This window comes from Pseudorca crassidens, chromosome 14, assembly GCF_039906515.1.
Source record: "Pseudorca crassidens isolate mPseCra1 chromosome 14, mPseCra1.hap1, whole genome shotgun sequence".
In the NCBI taxonomy this organism is placed as follows: Eukaryota; Metazoa; Chordata; class Mammalia; order Artiodactyla; family Delphinidae; genus Pseudorca; species Pseudorca crassidens.
Genome location: NC_090309.1, coordinates 28991261 through 29009935, shown reverse-complemented (window position 1 = coordinate 29009935; position 18675 = coordinate 28991261). Strand labels below are relative to the sequence as shown.

At 52.0% G+C, this 18675-nt stretch overlaps 1 protein-coding gene across 2 annotated transcripts in view; it reads right to left on the bottom strand.

Moving 5' to 3' along the window:
• Nucleotides 1-18675, bottom strand: part of FBXO41 (F-box protein 41) — a 36968-nt gene that overhangs the window by 5321 nt on the left and 12972 nt on the right. For both annotated transcript variants that reach the window (XM_067704707.1, XM_067704706.1), the window contains exons 2-11: nt 7309-8348; nt 5558-5783; nt 4980-5053; nt 4354-4712; nt 3332-3573; nt 2984-3099; nt 2711-2863; nt 2450-2545; nt 921-1039; nt 603-761 (exon numbers count right to left, since the gene is read on the bottom strand). In XM_067704707.1, the coding sequence (XP_067560808.1) occupies nt 603-761; nt 921-1039; nt 2450-2545; nt 2711-2863; nt 2984-3099; nt 3332-3573; nt 4354-4712; nt 4980-5053; nt 5558-5783; nt 7309-8210 (2446 nt within the window). In that variant the 5' untranslated portion in view covers nt 8211-8348. The remainder of the gene's footprint in view (nt 1-602; nt 762-920; nt 1040-2449; nt 2546-2710; nt 2864-2983; nt 3100-3331; nt 3574-4353; nt 4713-4979; nt 5054-5557; nt 5784-7308; nt 8349-18675) is intronic.

Genomic DNA, 18675 nt, shown 5'->3' with positions numbered 1-18675 from the left:
CTGCCGAAGCAGGGGACACGGGTTCGTGCCCTGGTCCAGGAGGATCCCACATGCTGCGGAGTGGCTGGGCCCGTGAGTCATGGCCACAGAGCCTGCGCGTCCGGAGCCTGTGCTCCGCAACGAGAGAGGCCACAACAGTGAGAGGCCCGCGTACCGCAAAAAAAAAAAAAAAAATGATGCGGATACAGAACCCAAGAGAAGTACAGTAATTTGCCCAAAGTCACACAGCTAATAATCAGTAGAGCCAGAACTGAGACCTAGGTCAGCCAGTTCCAGAACCCATCTGTTCTGCCTTTGCCCTTGGCTGGAGGCTCGTGTGGGGGTAGATGGTAGATGGTGCTGAACAGCTCATGCCTCCAACGTGGACAGAGCACAGGGCAATACATATCACTGAACCATTTGGGTCAGATGCTGGCAGGCCTTAAATGCCACACTGGCCTCAGAAGGCACTGGTGGCAAAGCCAGGACTAGAACCCTGGTCAATCTGACCCCAGTGCTGGTGTTTGCTGACTAGGAGCGAGAGGGAGTCGGTTATGCTACTTGCTGACAAGACATGGTAAGAGGCAACACTGGGACCCCACCCCACGCTACCCATCACTCACTGTTGAAATGCAGCAGGGCCTTGGGGGTGACAGGGGTGGCCGTGAGCACCAACATCTCCAGTCCCTTCAGGCCTTCCCGGCAGACCTCAGCCGCCACCTCTTGGGTGATCTCCGACACGTGGTCCAGCTCCAGGACCTGCAGTCGCATGCAGTTTCTCGCTAGGAAGAGGGAAGAAGAGGCAAGGTCCTGCTGACAAACAACCCCAGGTCACCTCCTGCCACCACCCAGGCTGCAGCCCCGAGTCCCTCTGGGATTTCAGTGTTGCATCCACGCCTGCTTCCCATCACCCCCTACCCCAGTCCCAAGGAAAGACTCACCGAGTGATGCCAGGCCCTGCACCCCACAGCCAGCACCCCCGACCCCCAGGGCCCGGAGGTGGGGCCAACAGCGACCGATCATCTGTAGGCAGCGGTTACTGAAGCGCGTGGGCTGCTGGCTGGAGAACAGGGTGGAGGGAGGGCTGTCAGGGAAGCCCCTGGCTGCATGATACCCTGAGCCTGCTCCTCTGTCAGGACCCGCCCCTCAAAGGCGAGGCCCCACCAACCACCCAGCTGTTCAAGTCAGAAACCTGGGATCTTCCCTGACTCCTCCCCCTCACCTCCTGGTAAGACCTGCAGATTCCGATTCCTGAATAACTCTTCAACCCACAGTTCAGACCACCATCCATATTCATCTGAGTTTACAACTAGTCTCCCTGTCAGTTCATCCAGCGGCTGCTGACAGCCAGCCACTCACTCCCATATCCTTTCACTCAGTCATTCAACAGAAGCTTCGCAAGTGCCTGTCATGACCAAGAACAATTGAGCTGGGCCCTGGGGACACAGTGGTGACACAGAGACATGGTCCCTGCCTCCAAGAGGTGGGCAGTGGGGGGGATGACACAGGACATTCCTAGTCTGACGTCATCCCGTTTTTTAAGATCTAAAATCCCCCAGTGGCTTCCCAGTGCTTTCTAGACAAAATGCAAACATCTAAAACCCCTTAGGCAAGGCCTTCTGACCTTGGCCCAAACCTTCCTTTCCACACTCATTGCTCGCTGGGCCCTGCCCACCACTCACACCACACTTGCTCCTTCCCTGAACACTTCATCACTTAACAATCGCCCACCATCTGCCACGTGCTCAGTACCAGGGATACAGAAATGGACATTCACAGTCTCTGCCCTTAGAAACATGAGTCTGGTGTAGACTGAAATATAGAGAAATTATTGTAAAATGGACTACAGCAGGGGCCATTCCTCTCAGAGGAATGGAGACAGGGCAGCAGTGACAAATTCTACCAGGGTGTTAGTGACAGGACACTGGGGGAACCCGGAAGGAGGTGTCACGTGGAGAGAGGCTTGAAGGGCAGGCACAGGGAGTGAAAAAGCCTGGCATGTTTGAGGAATTCCAAGTAAAGCGATGAATGATCTCACACCCTGGATTCTCAGAAAACCAGCTCTTTTGTACATTATACGATGACCTCCCTGAACTGCCTTTCATGTGCCAAACAAACCTGGCTATTGCCGGCTAGTGTGGGAAATAGCCCACTGTGGGCTCTGTAGCCTTTATGCACACATCTCATTTGAGCCAGCTATAGTCCTAATAAGATCGACAGATCTAATACCACCTTCATTTTACAGTTGAGAAACTAAGGCACGACTGGGTAGCCCAAAGTCACACTGCTAGCCGGCCAGGACATGATCCCATGTCTGATTCTGAAGCCCTGCTCCTGTCGCCTAAAGACACAGACTGATGAATGTGAATCTGTCACCCCAAACTGCATATGGAATGGGCCCAGATCTGCTCAGCCCTCAGCCCCACACCCAGCCCCAACCCTGCCCTTCCCCGCCCATGCCTGGGCTCACCAGGGGTGAAGTGGCGCCACCTGGAGGGAGACAATCTCTCTGCAGCCAGCGCCCAGGGCCCAAATGACCTCATGGCCCACCGGGTCCGTGGCGCTTCTGTTGAAAAGATAAAGCTGGGGCCACCAACTCTGAGGGCCTCTGCTCCTTTCCCTTGGGCCACAGAGCTCTTGGGTCCCTTTGCCCAAGAGCCCTGGGGGAAGGGTATGCAGAGTCCAGGGATCCCTGGGGCCCGAGGCCTTGCTTCTTGCAGTGCGGACCCACCTGTAGGTGACGGCCTGCAGGGCGCGGCAGTAGCAGCTGGCCAGCCAGAGCGAACGGTCGGTGAGGACGTTGGGACAGTGGGAGATGCGCAGGATCAGCAGATTCCCCCCAGCTGCCTTCAGCAGAGATTCTAGCCCTGCTTCCAGACAGCCCCTGGGGATAGCCAAGAGGTCAGGGCACTGTGTGTGGCCAGCTCCTCCTCTGGGAAGCATCCCAACATCACTCTGGGTCTGCAGCCCAGAAGCAGCCCCCACCCACCCACCGTGGCCTCACCGGGTACTCCGGGCATACTCCTCTTTGCTCTCCTTCTTGCCCCGCTGCCGGGGCTTCAGGTTCTGCAGTGTCAGCGAGTGCGCCTGGGTGCACCACTGAGCCAGCATTGCCAAGAACTGCAGGGAGAGAGGGGTTACCTGGGGATGAGGGGATCTGAGTTTGGTTGGCTGGAGGTGGACCAGCCCCAGGATAGGAGGCCTCACAAGAGCATTTCGGGGAGTCAGGTTGGAGCCGGGGTGCTGAAAAGGTTGCAAGGACCAGACCTTGCGGGGCCAGACTCTGCCAGGAAAAAGGTGGGTTCACAGCAAGGGTGATTGGGAGGGCAGGGCAGCAGGCAGGGACAGGCACCTTGGAACAGACGCGGGCATTCTCAAGCAGCACCCGTGTCCAGACGGCAGGGTGGCGGGCCACGAAGCGCCAGTCCCGGCAGACCTCGGCGGCATGTAGCAGTGTGCGCGTGTCCAGGTAGGTGAAGATGCAGAACAGGGCGGCTCGCATCTTGAGGATCTCCGGGCTGATGACCTCATTGGAGCGTGAGGGGCTGCCCCTCTCAGCTCGCCGACCCCGCCCACTGCCTCCCTCAGGGCGGGCTGCACAATATCACGGGGTCAAAGGTCAGTGTGGGGTATGGGTGGGGAGCTGGGGTAGGGTAGGAGCTGCAGGAGGAATGGGCATGACAGAACCATCCCAGGGGACCAGCAACTTGGGAGGAGGGACAAAGGGCCTCTGCTTCCCCCTCCTCTGCATCACCCTCATTCTTAATTTTGCAAATTAGAAAAAGGTGGCCCTTCCTCAAGGGAACTTTCTTTTTAAGGTCGTATATCATCACATAGTCCAAAGTCATCCCCCAGATGAGGTGACTGAGTCAAGGTTGGAGAAGGAAGGGGCTTGGACAGAAACCCTGCATCTGTGAACAGAATGCCGGCAAGAGGTTGCCCAGAGCAGTCACCAAGGCACAGCCATGCACCCTGACCTGAACTCTCCAGCCTCTTGACCCTGACCCACTCACATATGCACATGGCTTTGTGTGGATACAGGAGAGGGTTCGCCCTGCTGTCCCCAGGCTTCAGTTTGAACACTCAACTCCTCTCCTGTGAATGTCATGTGAAGGGACCCCCTTAGCTGTGGCATCCTTGTGCAATACCCAACCTGAGTGCCCCTGTGCTACATCACCGCCCTGTCCCAGCAGCTCCTGCTCCAAACTTGCTGGGCCCTGTGCGGGAGCGAGTTTGTCATTCTCATTGTGGGAAGTCTGGGGCAAGGCGAAAGGCGGTGCAGAAGCCCAGGAGATTTACTGCCTCAGCCCCATGTCCCGAGAGCGCCCAGCACCATGGAAAGACTGGCCTCTCAGTCCCCCTCCTGAGACTCACCAGAGAGCCGGCAGCTGCTCAACGGCCCAGCCATAGCAGGCCCAGGGCGGGGGGCATCCGAGGGGCCCTCAGCCTCTGACTCGGTGGTTCGGGAGCCCACATCCGAGACGTCACCTTCCTCCCCCTCCGTGCTGTGTTGGCGAGGTCTGCGCTGCCAGTTCTGGATGGCCTGGCGCCGCAGGCCTGAGCTGCGAGGGGGCTGGGCCCGTTCCAAGCCGCCGTTGGCAGCCTGGACCCGTGTGCCCAAGCCCCCGGGGCCACTGTCCTCAGGGGCCCCCTCTTCTGGCCGGGGCAGCTCCAGACTGTCACTGTCATAGCAGCCTGAGCTCTGGGATGCAGCTGGGATGCGACTGCAGGCCCTGGGGTAGGGTGGACCAGGTGGTGAGGAGCAAGGGGTCCTAGGCCTGCCTGAACTCCCCATGCCACCCCACCACTGGCCAAGGGCAACCCACCCACCTTACTTTCCAAGAGTCCCCTCTGAGTGTGGAAAGCCAGACAGAGGTGACCCGAGGAGGACGGGGGGAGAAGGGGAAGCCACGGCCCAGATGGGCCAGCCAGCCAGCGAGCCAGTGGATCTTTCCAGGGGGAGGGTGGGCTGTGTGGGGCGGGCCAGGCCCGCGGCTTACCCTGTGCTGGGAGAGGAGCCATGCCGTGACACTGCATACGTGCTAGGCATGGCCAGGCCCGCGTGGTGTTCTCGCTGTGGGCCCCCAGAGTGGGAGGGAAGGGCAGGGGGCAGAGGAGGCCAGAGGATGAGAAGGAACAGGAGAAACAGGGTACAAGATGGAGAGAAGGGGGGGTGGAGAAGAGAGAAGGAGAACAGTTGGGAAAGATGGACAAGTAGACAGATAGACAGCCCAGAGAGGCAGGCTCCCCAGCCCCCTCCCCACACCCACCAAGCACCCCAGACCCCGGCTTGTGGCTCCTGGGCTCTCATTTGCAGGGATGGGCAGAGGCAAACCCCTGCCTGAGGACTGGGGTTGCTGGATGGTATCTCACTACAGCCTCAGGGCTGGCACGTCTGCTGTCAGAGGGTCTCCCCTATTCCTGGACCCCAACTTCAGGCCTGGAATCTGCTTATGGGGAAGAGCCAAAGAAGGAAGCACGGAGCATCATGGGGCGGGGGGTTGTCAGGCCATGTGTGAGGCATGGCTGTAGGGGGTCAGGTGTGCAGGTGGAGGAGGGAAGGCAGGTGGGCACTCACCGTCCTGCCTGGACCCCGGGTACTGGGCCCAGCACCACTTCCCCCACCTCCGCGGCCCAGGCTGGCACTGGGAGTACTGCCACAGCTGCTGCTGATGACCTGCAGCTGCCGCTCAGCGCGGTCGGCCCGCTCGAGGAGCTCCTCGATGAACTGCTGCAGCCGCAGCTTGGCGCTGGCCTCCCGCGCCGCTGTCTCCTTCAGGAACTGGTCAATCTGCACCACCTCCCTGGGCCCGGAGCAGTCTCTTTACCCCAGTGCCTTGGCCTGGCTGCCCACCCACCCTCCGGAGGAGACCCTGAGCGGTAGGGAGAGACAGGGGCACAGCTGGCCGCAGGGTCCGCTCGCGGTCACGTGGGTACACACAGAACACACCCAGGAACACTGCCCCACACAACACCACGGCACACACAAAAATGCAAGCGCATGTTCCGAGTCATACACGCACACCCCACCAACCCAGGCCCAAACACACAACCAGACACCGCTGCTCCCCACAGAAAGACTCACAGGCGTGCTCAGTCACACACAGTCACCTCCCCTCTCCAGAAACGCTCACGGGCACACGCTTACAGTCCACATAGCCCAGCAGACAGCCCCCCACGCTCATGTACATGTACTCGTATCCCATTCATTCACAGGCACACAGTCTGAGGCACAGTCCTACGAACACATTCAAACACACACACTTTCAGAAACGTTCTCAGATTCAGAAAAGCACACTTATAGTTGCACCAACCTCCAGGAGTTGCACGGACACACAGTACACTTAACAGTCATGTGAGTATTTACTCTCGAGTGCATTCACAGTTGTTCATGCATCCATTCACCATTTACAGGCACCTTCTAGGTGCCAGGCACCATTCTAGGTGTTGGGGTGTCTCATCAGTAAACAAAGCAGAGAAAAATTCCTGCCCCCCATGGAGCTTATATCACAATGGGGACAAATAAATAACATCTGTGTTCTTCATAATTCTACACTGAAAGACCAGAGGAATGAGGAGAAGCCAGCAAAGAAGACTGAAAAGAAGCCAATAGAAAGACAGACGGTAATTCCAAAGAGAGTGTCTTAGAAGCCAAGTTAAAGAGGCGTTTCGAGGATCAGCTGTGTCAAAGGCTGCCAATGGGGCAAGTAAGATGATGACTTGGCCTCTGTAACATGAAGGTCATTTACGACATGGAGGATAGTGATGGAGGTGGACAACTGATCAGAGTGGGTTCAAGAGAGAAAATGGGGAAAGAAATTGAAGATGAGGAATAGAAACAATATTTTCAAGGAGTTTTTCTGTAAGGAGGAGAGAAGGGGTGGTAGCTTAATGGGGAGATAGGGTTAGGCAGAGTGGAGAAAGGACCGTATGTCTGTATGTTTTCAGTAATGATACAGTAGATAGGAAAAACCTGACGGGGGCAAAGGGAGAAGGGAGAATTGAGCCATGTCTTTGAGTAGGCAAAAGGGAAAACGATCTGGTGTCACAATCAGGAACTGGCCTTGGTAGGAGGTCAGATAAGGAAGAGAAACCGTCTTTACACACGCGGTCACACTGCCATGGACTCAGAGTCCTAAACACACACCTTCATGACACTCTTGGCCACACGCGCACCACCATTACATGCTAGTGGCCACAGATCCCATATAATTTGGGCACATACATAGCCACACTCACGGTGGTGGCGGCGGCACAGTGACACGCGTGGTCACCTACTCAGGAACATTCGCGGACACACCCACCCACAAGGCCCTTCGGGCCACTCACTGCTGCTTGCGGCTCAGCTCCTGTTCCTTGTGCACCAGGTCCTGCTTGAGCGAGGCCAGCAGCTCCACACTCACGTCCACCTGGCGCGAGAGCTCGGAAGCGCGCTCCTCCAGCTCCTCCTTCTCGCGCCCCAGCCGCGCGCTCTCCTGCCGCGCAGTCTCCAGCTCCGCCGCCTTGCGCTCCAGCTCGGCCTGAAGCCGGCCCACCTGGCCCGCGATTTTCTGCTCCACCTCCTCGCTCAGCCGCTCCAGCCGTCGGTCCACCTCCAGCTTCTCCAGCGCGCGGATCTTAAGGCGAGCCAGGCCCTCTTCGTAAGCCACATCGGCAGGCGAGGGAGACGCGGGCGAGGCAGAGGCGGGCCCGGGGCCAGGCCCGGGCGGCGGCGTCGAGCACGCCGAGGAGGCCACGGACTTGCGGGCGAATAGCTCCCCTAGAGGGATCTCGATCTCGCGGAGCGCGTAGCGCGCGGCGGCGGCGGCGGCGGGCACGAGGCCCGGCTCAGCCAGCTCCTCGCAGGGCAGGCTGGCGGGCACCAGGTCGCCAGGGAAGTGGGCGAGGGGTGCGTGGTGGTGATGGTGGTGCAGCAGGTGTGGCGTCGCGGGGGACGGCCCGGCCGCCTGCTCCTTGCCCTGGAAGGACGTGCTCTCGAAGACCTCGCGCCGGGCGCCTGGCACGGCCAGCAGGGCAGCAGGCTCAGGCGCCAGAGGGAAGCCGGAGGCGGCGGCGGCGGCGGCAGCCGCGGCCGCCGCGGCGCCGTCGCAAATGCTGTTGGTCTTGGAGAGGATGTAGAGCGTCTCGTACGTGTGGCTGTACTCCAGGTGCGCGCGCAGCGACGACAGGCTCCGGAAGCGCTTGTGCTCCCCGCAGCGGGGGCAGCGGTAGGGCAGGTCCAGCGAGGCCATGGTCCCGCCGTACCCGCGACTCCCGGGCTCCACCGCGGCCGCCCTGAGGGTCAGCCGGGCGCGCTCATGGGGGGCTGCGGGCGAGCCCCCCTGAGGGGTCAGGCAGACTCAGGGCGCTGGCGGCCAGGGGCAAGGAGGCTAGAAGAGAGGGAGCAAGCCTTAGGAGGTTGGTATCCCTCCCCACCTCCAACCCGTATCCTCCACCCATGACAAAATTGACTTCCCCAGAAAACACGTGCCCAGAAGAGAGAGGCGAGGGGAGACCAATGGCCAGACCTCCCAGAAGGGACTGGCCTGCTCCAGTACCTGTGTGAGGGCTGTGCATGTATGAGAGTGAGAAAGAATGAGAATTCTCTAAGAAAGAAAGAAAAAAAAAGCATTAGTTTTATTTATAATAGTTACAACCTGGACATAACCGAAGTGCCCATCACCAGTAGAATGGATAAATTGTGTTATATTCATAATGGGATGTTACCCAGCAATAAGAAAAGGAACTACTGGTACATGCAACAACATGGGTGAATCCATTTAATATTATGCTGCATGAAAGAAGCCAGACTAGGTTGCATACTGCTGGATTCCACACATATGGAGTTCAAGAACAGACTAAATTGATGATGACAGAAGTCAGAAGAGAGTTTACCCCTGGGGCCTATACAGACTGGGCAGGGGCAGGAGGGAACTTTATGTAATGCTGAAAATGCTCTCTATCTTGATATGAGTGGTGGTTATACAGGTGTATATGTAAGGTTATACAGTTTACACATATGTACACTTACGATTAGTGTACTATATGTACTAGCTTATTACATCTCAAAAAACATGCTTATTTCGTGTCTTGCAAACCACACTCATTAGGCCAGCTGGACTACTGGTACCATGTTGCAGTGACCAAGATGTCACCTCACCTGATGATACCTATGTATGTCACTGTTCCCGTTCCTGCTTCTGTCCCACTCCCTCCCATCCCTGCTCTGCCCTTTGCCTCAAGGGCCATGATACTTGTCTTCTCCAGGTTCCTTCTGGCACAAGTCACCACCCTTCCTGGCATCCCACTCCTGGTCACCCTGAATGCCTGCTGCCCATCCCCCCTCATCTCTGGCTTCCGGTCACCCTTCCCCTGCCTTGTGGGATCCCTACCCTATTCTTCACTGCCCTCCTCTTCCTAACTGCCTGCTACCAGGCTTCAACCACCTCCTCTATCACTGTGCTCTTCAAGTCACAGACCACCTGCTAATCAGACAATGTAGTTGTCATCAAGGGTCTTCACTTACTTCGTCCCTTGGATAATACTACTGACCACTCCATGTTCATAGGCTGCCATGAAGCTGCCCCGTTTGGGTTCTCTGACCTTTTCTTCTTGCTGTCTTCCTAATCTTCCTATCTCCTGATGGGAGGTCTGCCTTCAAGCCCCCTTTGCCTCTCTCTGGTTCACTCCCACAGTCTGGTTTACTCACATCTTTAAGCCTTGACTCTCAGCCCTACCTCTCCATCCTGACCTACTCTTGAGTTCCGTTTGCCTTCTGGCTTTCCACATGGATGTATGGGTGGATGCCTGTTCCCTTTGCCAGCCCAGCACCCAGTCATCCCCCTGGCAACAGCACCCTGCTTTGACCTTGGGGAACCATCCTTCCTTCCCCACTTTCTCAGTCCATGTGGTCTGGGTGGGGGTTGATGGTTCACCCTTGCTCCAGGGGTAAGAATGTGATATAGGCCTGGCCAATCAGAGTCCTGAGATGGGCACAGATCACCCAACTTGAGTCAATGAGTCATTTCTCCGGGACTTCTCTGGCATTACTGGGGAAAGCATCCTCTTTGGGCTCAGGTTTCAAAGCTGATGGGGAGGGCCAGAGCTGTGAGGGCCATCTTTGCCTCCTTTGGGAATGAAGCCTGGGAATGAAGCCAACACAGACAGGTAGAAGTGAGATGGAGAGAGATTCCTCACACTGTTTGAGATCCTGGTCTGTTCAATTGTGTGAGCCAATCAATTCCTTTTGCTTTAGCCAGTTGGAGTTGGGTCTGTGTTATCTGCACCAGAAAAAATTGCAAACTCAGAAATTAGAATCAGAAGTCAAATTTTTTGGGAAAAAATTTTAGAAGGAATTAGCTGAAGAGGGACCGTAATGCTTCCCCTGCTCAGAAGTCGGTGAAGCCTGCTACACAGCAGCAAAGCAGCTGATGAAACTCTCCCACGGCCTCTAGAGCTCAGATGTTCCTACCAAGGCTGGAACTTTAGGGGACTTGTAGAAAAATGTCCAACAAGAAAGAGACACACTCTGGCTAAAAGGGGCCCATCTGAAAGCAGAGAGGAAGAAAATGCTCCTTTGCCCAGAGAGGCCCTTTCTGCCTGAGGCCAGTAATTCAATATGGCTGAGAGTCAGATAATTAAGAGCCAGTTCTCTGCTTCTAGCTAAAGTCAGCTCAAGCAAAGACAGGCAGGCTGGAAACGCAGAGGGAGACAAACCTGGGGCCTGAGAGGTTCTTCACTCCTCAGGCCTTCTTGAACCCCTCCTGCTGTGCCCTCCCAGCTCAACAGAGGCAACCGTTGCTTCCAATACAAGTAGCCTTCCAGTGGGATGCAGCTTGAGGGAGAAGGGGCAAACGAAACTCTGCCTCTCATCACAGACTAGGAGTTTGCATTGCCCTGCGGCAGAGGCCTAGCTAGAGCCACAGAATCATGGGCTCCTGGGACAGGCAGAGCATCAAGCCCTGTTGCTAAGAGACAACTCCTCCTCCTCCCCCAACAGCATCACCAGGGACTTGATTCAAGAATTATAACTTTCGGGCTTCCCTGGTGGCGCAGTGGTTGAGAGTCCGCCTGCCGATGCAGGGGACACGGGTTCATGCCCCGGTCCAGGAAGATTCCACACGCCGCGGAGCGACTAGGCCCGTGAGCCATGGCCGCTGAGCCTGCGCGTCCAGAGCCTGTGCTCTGCAACAGGAGAGGCCACAACAGTGAGAGGCCTGCGTACCGCAAAAAAATAAAAAATAAAAATAAATAAAAATAAAGAATTATAACTTTCAATAGGTCTCTAGTTTGGTTAATAGCTCTGGGGATGGCTGAATACGAACTGACTGAGAGCTTTCTAATCATTAAAGGGATCGTATTGCCAGGAATAACCCACAAACCTGGAAAACAAAGGCCAGGGATTACTCAGCCCCTAAAGTTTCCCACCCCCAAACCTGCATGGGAGGTGACCCCTCAAAGCCCCTTTTGCACATGGCCACAGAGCATGAAGGATAAGGGATGCTCTCCGAGACAGCAGAACCAGAGCAGCCGATAGGTGGGCCAGGGAACCTCATTCACGCCGACTGGTCAAGCATGTGGACTGGGCTATGGACTTATGACCCCTGAGTGTTCTCCCTCACCTCCCCTCTTCAACTGGGAGGGTTTTGTTCTTTCAGTTATCCAATTTTTCTTCCATCATTGTAGTTTGGCCATAAATTGAAAGACCATGAGGGGCTAGCTCAGTACCATGACAGATAAGATCTTGAATTGGGGCTGGGCATGGTAAGTGGTGAGAACTTGGAACGTCTCCTTCCGGAGGTGGGACAAGTGTGTTTTAAGTTTTGTGAGGGACAATTGCATTATGAGAAACAGAGAAAGTTTTAAAATTATATGAGAAGGGGGATCTGTCTAGATCTTGGACAGAGGTGGAAGGTAGTGGACATTTATTGGTTTTGCTGTTCAACTCCAGTCCCCCTTTGTAGGTAGACACCCCAGTTTTCCCTTGGAGAACCGTTTCCCCCCCACTCTGAGTCGATGTTGTTTGGGTAAGGCTGACCCCACCCCCAGGCTCCAGGGGAGCTCATGTGACCTTGGCCTGTTCATCAGTCACAGTTATCCCTCCGTACTGGGTGAGTTTCCTAGGCCAGGCCAATACAGCCACTCTAGACCTGTGCTCAGCCGGCAGTGTGAGGCTGGAGCTGCTGGTGGCCCTTTCTGTCCTCTCTCTGGGTGAGAAGAAGAAAAAGACTCCTCATGACATCCCTTGAGCACCCAGATCCAGATGTGCCCAACACTTTAACCCAGGACTTGTCAATTGTGTGAGGCAGCAAATTTTTTTGTAGATTAAATCATTTGAATTGGTAGCCAGTAATGAGGCTCTAAACTACCACAAAGACCCACAGCACCAAAAAACAAACCTTGGACTTCCCTGACCCACTCCCCAGCATCCCTGTTTCCCTCAACAGTGCCACTGTCCTCCCAGGCACCCCACAGCCCTGGCCACCTTGATTTGGCTGTCTGCTAGCCATCAAGACCAGCTGATTTCTCCTTTGAATTCTCTCAACACAGCTGTTCTCTTCTCATGCTTTGTGCTCCCCCGACCCCTGGACTGCTAGTCCAGTCTTTGGTCTCACAGCTCTCTACCGCCCTATATCAGGCACCAGATGCCTCTGACTAGACATAGCTCCTGCTTACGATCCTTCCATGATGCCGATCATCTGTCGGCTGCAGCCAAACTCCACAGCTTCATGCTTTGGCCTTGATGTACTCTTGCCCATTTGAAAAATGGCCTGGCTGTGTCACTTGCATTTTTTTGATTACTAATGGCTGGACATTTTTTCACAATTTATCGGTCATTTATATCTTTTTGGTGCCTTGACTATGTACTACTTTGCTCATTTTTATACTGAACATTCATCTTTTCTTGTTGATTTTTTTTTTTTTTTTGGTGGTACGCGGGCCTCTCACTGTTGTGGCCTCTCCCGTCGCGGAGCACAGGCTCCGGACGCGCAGGCTCAGCGGCCATGGCTCACGGGCCCAGCCGCTCCGCGGCATGTGGGATCTTCCCGGACCGGGGCAAGAACCCGTGTCCCCTGCATCGGCAGGCGGACTCTCAACCACTGCGCCACCAGGGAAGCCCTCTTGTTGATTTTTGAAGACTTTTTATAATATTGATATTTTGTCATTTATATACTACAAATATTTTTCTCGAGTGTGTTGATTAGCTTTTACTTTTGTTTACAGTCTTTATTGATATACTAAAGCTTTAAAGTTTCCTTCAGTAAAATCTTTAGGATTTCTCATTTTGTTGTCATGCTTAGGAAGTCCATCCCTATCCAAGGATTATATAAACTTTTAGTACTTTGTGATCTCCTTTTTTAAAAAGTCCAGAACATTTTTTAAATTAAGGGCTTTAAACAAATAACCATAATATTATAACTGACAATGACTGGTAGCATGCAAACATTTCAGGCTGTGTGGTTTCCTTTATACACTGGAGTTTTCATCCATCTAGAAATTTTGGGTATGCATGGTGAAACAAGGATTTTAAAAAACCCAACTTTTTGTTATGGAGATTTTCACACATATTCCAAAATAGAGAGAAAATGATGATGAACTCCTATGTACCCATCATCTAGCTTCAGAAATTATCAACTCGTGGCCAGTTTTTTTCATCTGTACACTGTTCTCCGGCTCACACCTCCTCCGTCACTGGATAATTTTGAGCAAATCCAAGTTATTGTATCATTTCATCTAAAAGTACATTAGTATGTATGAGATAGGGACTTAAATTTCTTTTAAAAAACTAAATATTAGTCACTGTTCTAACATCACCATCTTTTAGGTATATTAACACTCAAGAATCTGAAAAAATTGGTATAGACGATCTTATTTACAGAGCAGAAATAGAGACAAGACATACACAACAAACGTATGGATACCAAGGGGGAAAGGGAGGGTGGGATGAATTGGGAGATTGGAATTGACATATATACACTATTGATACTATGTATAAAATAGATAACTAATGAGAACCTACTGTATAGCTCAGGGAACTCTACTCAATGCTCTGTGGTGACCTAAATGGGAAGGAAATCCAAAAAAAGAGGGGATACATGTATACATATAGTCGATTTACTTTGCTGTACGGTAGAAACACAATATTGTAAAGCAACTATACTCCAATAAAAATTTTAAAAAAAAGAGAGGAAAAAAACCCCCTCAAACAGTAGCCTTAAGGGGTAAATCCAAAAGATGGTTCTCTGAAAAGACCAACAAAATAAATAGCCCTCTGGCAAATCTATTCAAAGAGAAAAAGAAAGAAAACAAATACATAACGCTATAATGAAAAGATGGATATAACCACTGACACAGAGATTTTTTTTTAATTACTGAAATGCTACCAGTTACAACTCCTGGCCCAAATTTTTGAAAATCTGGATGAACTGAATGCTTTTCTAGGAAAATATAAATTATCAAAATTGACTCAAGAAGAAATAAAAAACCTGAATAGACTAATGGCTATAGATAAAACTGAGGAAGTTGGCAAAGTGATCAGGTATATATTATAAGGAGAACTTGGTTCACACACACACAACTGTTCAGGAACAGGGTTATTCTTCATGCACGTTCAGCCGGGTTTCTGAGCGCCTGTGTATGCCTGTCCATCTCAGCCAAACACTGGTCCTTCCTGTGGGGGAATCTTGCCTACACCTTGCTAGCACCTTGCTAGCCAGGCTTCTAGAAGAGCAGGGGAAGGGGGAGGCCTGGGGGTATAGGCCTAAGTGTGGATGTGCGAGCTAGAGGAAGGAAGGGGCTTCTGGGATCCAGGTGGCTCTTCACCTGAGGCCAGCCCACCCCACAGTTTCCCTCCATCTGCTGGAGCTGAGGAATGACTATGAATCATTCTTAGGAATATTTCTGCCTAGATCTACCCACCTTCTCAGCATGAGCATGAAGCTTTGCCTGAACGCAAGCAAGAAGGTGATGGAGGGAGGAAGGGAGAGAAGGAAAGGGCAAAATAGAAGTGTTGTCTATTCAAATTCCATCACAATCCTGTACTGTGATCACCTTGACAGAACAGTCAGAGATTTTCCTTTTCTAGTCTCCCCAAATCAGCAACCTCTGCAGACCGAAGACCTGCCTCCTTTCTCAGCCTGGCCCTGCCTCCCTGCCATCCTCAGGAACTGTTATCTCCTTCCCCCATCTCAGATGTCTATCTCAAGTCTACTTTTTTTTTTTTTTTAAATCTAGGGGGATTCCAGGGACTCCAGTCCCCAGTCAATACTATTAATACCTCATTTTTTAAATTTATTAATTTATTTGTTTTTGGCTGTGTTGGGTCTTTGTCGCTATGCACGGGCTTTCTCTAGTTGCAGCGAGTGGGAGCCATTCTTCGTTGGGGTGTGCGGGCTTCTCATTGTGGTGGCTTCTCTTGTTGTGGAGCACGGGCTCTAGGCACACAGGCTTCAGTTGTTGTGGCAGGCGGGCTCAGTAGTTGTCGCACACGGGCTTAGCTGCTCCGCAGCATGTGGGATCTTCCCAGACCAGGGCTCGAACCTGTGTCCCCTGCATTGGCAGGGGGATTCTTAACCACTGAGCCACCAGCGAAGTCCAAGTCTACTTTTTTTTAAGTCCAGCCCAAGGTTGTTTTCTTTGGGTAGAAAACTCGATCAGAAGCATTAGCTTTTTTTTTTTTTTTTTTTTTAAGGCTTTCCAGTGTGTGAGTTTCATCTCCTCTCAAATAAGACCAACCATGTCCAGATGTGTGCCTTCTCTGGCTCCTGTCTACTGTCACATTTTCACATGCCAGAAACACAGATAGTCTTGCATTTTCATGGCCTCCACTACCACGTAGTCACTAAGAGTTCCTGCAGTGAACATTATTATTTTTATCTGCTCAGCAAGTCTTCTTTACCTTCTGGTAATAGCAACATCTCATCTCCTCTTTGGTGAGCTGCCCCTCCCCACTCCATGTGGTTCTGACAGGGCTGCCAATCCTAGTAGGGTGGACCCAGACCTGACCAATCACTGTACCCCCATCTTCTTGGCCATAATGATTCCTCAGGCTGAACCAACTGAATCCTTCACTGAGAATTTATATGAAAGACTGAGGAGTCCTCTTGACTCTCTGGGATCACATGCTAGGGATGATGAAGCTGTCTAAGGCCTTTTGCAACCTCCACCCATGACATGGAGAAAACCCATGACTGGTGGGGAGAAAATGTGGCAACACTCAGAGTGAAGCCTAGTCAAGAGTTAGAGTCTTCACCCACTTTTTTTTTTTAATATTTTTCTTATTTATTTATTTGGCTACGTTGGGTCTTCGTTGCGGCACATGGGCTTTCTCTAGTTGCAGTGAGCAGGGGCTACTCTTTGTTGTAATGCGTGGGCTTCTCACTGAGGTGGCTTCTCTTGTTGCGGAGCACGGGCTCTAGGCATGCAGGTTTTCAGTAGTTGTGGCACGCGGGCTCAGTAATTGTGGCCCTCAGGCTCTAGAGCACAGGCTCCGTAGTTGTGGCGCACGGGCTTAGCTGCTCCGTGGCATGTGGGATCTTCCCGGACCAGAGCTTGAACCCATGTCCCCTGCATTGGCAGGTGGACTCTTAACCACTGCACCACCAGGGAAGTCCTTCACCCACCTTTGAGAACCTGTGTACAGTTATGCCCAAGATCCACTCATCCCTCTTTTTTCCAGTTATATGAATTGGTACATATCCTTTTTTGCTTAAAATAATCTGGGTTGGGTTGGATTTCTGTCATTTGCAATCAAAAGTCTTAACTAATACCCTTATAAATCTGTATTTCAAACCTAGAATTCTCTCCTAAACACTATTCCAACATGAATTCATTCAACGTACATTTACTGAGTACCTGCTCTGTGCCATGAACTATACCAGGTGCTGTGCTAGGGATGTTGAGGACACACAGACCTACAAGATCCAATCCTTGCCTTCAAGCAGCCTGTGATCTGGGACAGACTAAGGGATTGGATGGTGTAGTCATGAGATAAATGTTATGCAAGAGACTGGCACAGAATTCTACACTTAGCTTGAGGAACTGGGGGGGGGGGTTGGGGAACCCCCAGATGTAGTAGCATCTAGGCCGACTCTTTCTTTATTATTAATTTTTATTGGAGTATGGTTGCTTTACAATGTTGTGTTAGCCTCCACTGCAGGCTGACTCTTGAAGAGCAAAATAGAGTTGTCAGGTGAGGAAGGGCAATTATAAGGTTGGGGAGGGGAAGAAACAATCCTGAGCAGCAGAAAGAGCACGTACAAAGGCAAGGAACTGAGAAAGAGTATACCTCTCATAGGGAAGGAAAACGTAAACTCCATGAGGGTAGAGACATTATCTTTCTCGATCACTGCTATTTCTCCAGCACTTAACAACAATGCCCACTAAGTGCTCAGTAAATATTTGTGGAATGAAGGGATGGCAAGGACTTAATCAGATGTAGTTTAGAGAATGGACTACAGAGGGCCAACGTCAGGAAGAAGGCTACAGGAACACACATGGAAATTGTTAGCCAAGGTAGCAGGAGTGCAAATGGGGAGAAGGATGGATCTGGGAACAATTAAGAAAGGAGAAGGGAGAAGGCTTGGTGACAGAATGACTGCGGTGGGTACGAAAGGGAGGAGTCAAGGGTCAGGCTCAGGTTTGGAGTTTTGAGCATCTATGTAGATGGGGATGAGGTTCAGTAAGGAGGGAAAATGAATGAGGGCAGGTTTGGGGGAGAGAGAGTGAGTTTGGTTGTAGATTCCATGAGTTTGAGGTTCCAGTGGGCCTTGGAAATAGACGTATTTGGTACATAGTTTGCAATATGCAAAATGGAGCTGAAAATACAATTTTGGCAATTTAAGCCTAAAAACAAAAGTGGATGAACAGGACCACGGAGAGGGTGCAGAGAGAGGAGAGCAGGGGTGGAAAGGTGGACCCTCAGAGAAGCAGAGGAGGGAGAAGAACCAAGAAGTTCCTAAGAACCAGCAGCAGAAATGGGAATTCTGGCAGGAAACCTTCAGGAAGAGAGGACGTCATGGATGGAAGGAGTGGGAAGGAGTAGAGAAAACAGTGTAAACAACAGGAGTTGACAACTCGGTCAGAGCAGAGGTGGAAAAGGTCCACTAGTGACTTTAGAGAGGGCCACTTTGATGAGCCTGGCTGCTGTGGGTTAAGAAGAGAGTGAGGTGAGGATGTGAGTAGACAGTGAGTAGACGCAGGAAGCTCAGCCGTGAAGGGAAGGGGGTTGCATGGGAGAATCAGAGACAGTATTGAAAATGAAAGACACCTGAACATATTCAAATGCTTCTTAGAGATAACCTAATTTTAATCTATACCATCACTTCCGCTAGCCTGAGGCATGGATAACTCAATGCCTCAGACCTGTAATTTATAGCAATTCTTTTTTTAAAAGTGTTTCTTAGAAGCAGCAAGTAGGGAAGACGAAATGGATGATATTTTAATGTAGGCGGCTGAGAGCTTAATATGACCAATAGTGAACTCATGATACCACAGTGCTCCCCTTGAAACCTGCTTCTTCCTCCTGTTTCCCATCTTGACTAACATGCTCATTGTCTACCTGGCACCCTGCGTGCAACCCCCAACGCATCTCTGAATTCTCAAAGTCCCCCTCAGATCTCATCAGTTGCTGATTTTTGTCAATACTATCTTCTAAATATTTGACTCTATTTGTTACTTTTCCTATAGCCCTTCTCCTATTATCCTCTTCTATCTGGA